Source organism: Olea europaea, unplaced genomic scaffold (assembly GCF_002742605.1).
Source record: "Olea europaea var. sylvestris unplaced genomic scaffold, O_europaea_v1 scaffold2571, whole genome shotgun sequence".
Taxonomy (NCBI): Eukaryota; Viridiplantae; Streptophyta; class Magnoliopsida; order Lamiales; family Oleaceae; genus Olea; species Olea europaea.
This window is the reverse complement of record NW_019244004.1, coordinates 3,105-6,715: the sequence shown is the minus strand read 5'-3', so window position 1 is coordinate 6,715 and position 3,611 is coordinate 3,105. Positions and strand designations below refer to the sequence as shown.

Here is a 3,611-nt window from a genome sequence, read left to right as displayed (position 1 = left end):
AACCACGAAGTCAACTGGATGTCGACGAAGCCCGGTTGCCAAGGATCAAAGGCAGAGTGTGGTGAATTTGGCATTAAATTCGATATAAACAGGCGCATTTTAGTTGCCAACAAATATATAAGCTATGGTGCACTGCAAGCCAACAATGTCCCCTGCTCCCTGAAAGGTGCATCATACTACAACTGCCAACCTGGTGGTGAAGCTAACCCCTACAGCCGCCAATGTTCTGCCGTCACCGACTGCCGGAGTTAATTTTTTCGCCTCTATTTGTACATCTGCCTTCTCTTCCTCAATTTACGACATGGATTTGGTACGTTGGACTCGATATGTATGTATACGATATTTTAATATATTGTTCCGTCCAATTCAGTTTCAACCCAGTGTACTCCTCCATGGTTCATTTGCTCGAGCTCTTAGTGAACTCTATCTCTCTATAATCTATTCGCTTCGGTAAAAGAAGTTTTACTAAAAATAATTCGTTATTGCTTCATCTTGGAGTGGACAAAAGCAATGAGAGAGAATCAAACAATGGTTAAGAGGGTAACAAAACTGAGTTACACAAGGGCACTAAAATCTGTTTGAAACCAAAAAGGTGCAACACAAAGGGCATTTTTGTCATTTTACAAGGGTAAAACTCGCAGCGATGACCAATAATATTCAGTTGCAAACATAGACAACCATGGCACGGCTACCCTGCACCATTAGAGCAAATCTCGATCATATTCCTAGTACTTCGATAGCATTTTGTTCCAGTGTAGTAGACGGAACTGGATAGAGTCAAAGAAAGGGAGATAAGATGCTTGTCCATTATATCCTGTCCAATCCCCTTGAGCCCAAAATAACAAATATATCTCACGAACGCATACATTAGAAGAATGAATAATATTATTTAGCACTAGTGGTTAATCACCAATTTATATGACATTATTTGATAAGTTCAATTAAAAGTGAAATTATGTGATTCATTTAAGAGTTTTGCTAAGTGCATGATGTCCCGGTATAAGGTCACAGATTTTTTTAGTCACAGATTATCAAATTTTAAGGTCACGGACGAAATCGTTTAGGTCACAGATTATTGTTTTAGTCACAGATCGTCAAATTTTAAGGTCACGAACCAAATCGTTGAGATCACAGATTATTGTTTTAATCACAGATCGTCAAATTTTAAGGTCACAGACCAAACTTTATGGTCTCCCCTTCCACCGATCCTATCCAGCACCAATCTTGGTCACAAACCACCACCATCCAATCGTCGATTGCACTATACCACCACAACACCATGCTCGATCCCGATCCAATTCCACCATAGCACTTGGTCACAATCACTATCCATCACCATTATTGCACCCCTATCATGTCAAAACAATCGGTCAACACCACAACACACCACCTGAGCCACCACTGCACCACCGCACAGTACCACACCACTATTGCATGCACCCAACCACCGCACCACCACCTCCATCTCCACTGCACACCTCATTGCACCATAGCACCATCAACACATATAGTTAAATTGGCCACACACTTCCACCTCCACTTCACACCGCACGCCACCACTACCATCACAATCACACCATACACCACCACCACATTAACAATAGCCATGACTAGAAATCCACCATTACAGCACCCACACGCCATCGACCAACACAATACAATCACCAACACCACCACAACACCCAAAACCACCACTAGATTTCTCTACTACAGAGAATAAATTCACCACCACAGCCGCCACCACAAAAACCGCCATCACCAATTCACCACCAGGTCCACCACCACACAAAACACCGTCAAATCCACCACCATCTTCGCTGCTGTCAACGCATTCAAGGCACTCTAGTCTTCAGATCCACACAATTGCACAAGCAAAATGGGTCAGATCCAGCTGCAACGGCACTCGTCCTCGTCGTTGGCCTCGACGGCGACATCGTCGCTCACGGTTACAAAGGCGTCATCGTCGCGCGATGACCTGCAGTGGTCTCCGATGAGGAGAGACATGAGAGACAGAGAGAGCAAACACTCGTCCTCGGCCACGACGGCGACACCGTCACTCACGGAGTGTTGCAGCTGCGTCATCATCTTCATCGAACGACGAAGTTGTGGTGGTTGCTGATGATGAGCTACGTGAGAGACAAATCGACAGTTGAGAGAGAGGGTAAATTGAAATGGTTAGGGTTGAAATTGGAGGAGATATTTAATTATCATATTCATCCCAGATTTGTGAATAACAAAACTTCATACCAGATTTTTGTACTGTAAAGTTAAAACACCGGTGACGGTGTAATTTCTTCAAAATATAATACCCAAAAGGCCCACTATTTTTTTAGGGAAAAAAGGGCCCAAAATGTTATCTCCTTTGCCATCAGTACATAGTTGACGCCATCATGTTGCCAGGCAACCTGTAACTTTCGGCCAATCTATAACTTCGGATGGAGTTAGCATGGGAGGTCGCTCCTATCGTCGAGTACTAGCTTTGTCACTTGTCAAATGCATAACCATTAATAAAAGTATATTTTAAATTTTCTCAAATAATTTGAATAAATTCTTCAAATTCTGCGATTTGAGATCTCGCTATCAACTTCTTGACTTAAAAAAACAATCTTTCTCCATAAAGTCAAATAATTAGGATAAAATTGTATTTCTTAGGAACAATACATGTACCTTTTGGCGCATACTGTTCAAAAAATAAATGTGAAAAAAAAAATCAATGTATAGATTCAAGTCCTATTTCTTTGTTCCTATTCTTTCTTCATATTAGGTGTTTTTTTTTTATTTGCTCTCTCTCTTTTTAACTTCTAAAAAATTATCAAACAAGGAAAAAAGGTCTAAACGGAGGACTTTGCTTGAAATTGGCCCTATGTGAAGAGCAAAACTTTTGAGTCTTGTTCATTAGCTCGTTTCAAATCAAATTTGACTAAAATTTCGTCAAAAATGGATAACTCCAAAATTTCTCTAAAAATCGGGATGTTGTATATTTCTGCTTGCATTGATCCCACTTTTCCATAAAGTCTAATTTCCTCAACGCCACATAATTATTTGATAAAATTTTAATTCCATTGTATTTCACTTGGGACTCGTTTTGCTTTTGTTGTCGTGGTCGCTTTCTGTAGAAAAGTTTTCGGAGGAACCTACCTTAATTTTCATTTGAAAATTAATTTTTAAAAGCAATTCATTAACTAGAAGCACTTTTAAATTTTAGAGAACGTCAAAATAGACCAACTTTATCTAAAAAGCTCATCTAAATACTAAAAGCGTTTTCATAAAATTAGCCACACGGCTCAAAAGTAACTTTTGGATTCAAAAGCTCCTTTTCGATTTTTCAAAATACATGCCAAACTGGCCCTTTAAATGATTTTAAAGAATTTCAAAATAATAATTAAATAAAACTATGGAATACGAACTTATACGATTTAATCTCAGAAGATTTTATATTTTTTTCTCAAATACGAATACAACTTATTTGATTATTATTAATTAACAAATAAAATCCAAACATGACTTCAAAAACATCCAGATACATTTTTTTTTTAAAATTGCATTGCGCTTTAATATTTTGTGTTTTCCGACTTGGTATATTTACAATCCTATTAAAAAATGCTACAAAG

General features: G+C 38.6%; 1 protein-coding gene across 1 annotated transcript; it reads left to right on the top strand.

The window, feature by feature from the left end:
* The first annotated feature begins 8 nt into the window (after nucleotides 1-8).
* Nucleotides 9-357, top strand: LOC111382883 (rapid alkalinization factor-like). The gene has a single exon (XM_023006919.1). The coding sequence runs from the start codon at nucleotides 19-21 to the stop codon at nucleotides 250-252; it is 234 nt and encodes a 77-aa protein (XP_022862687.1). The 5' UTR covers nucleotides 9-18; the 3' UTR covers nucleotides 253-357.
* Nucleotides 358-3,611: the final 3,254 nt, after the last annotated feature.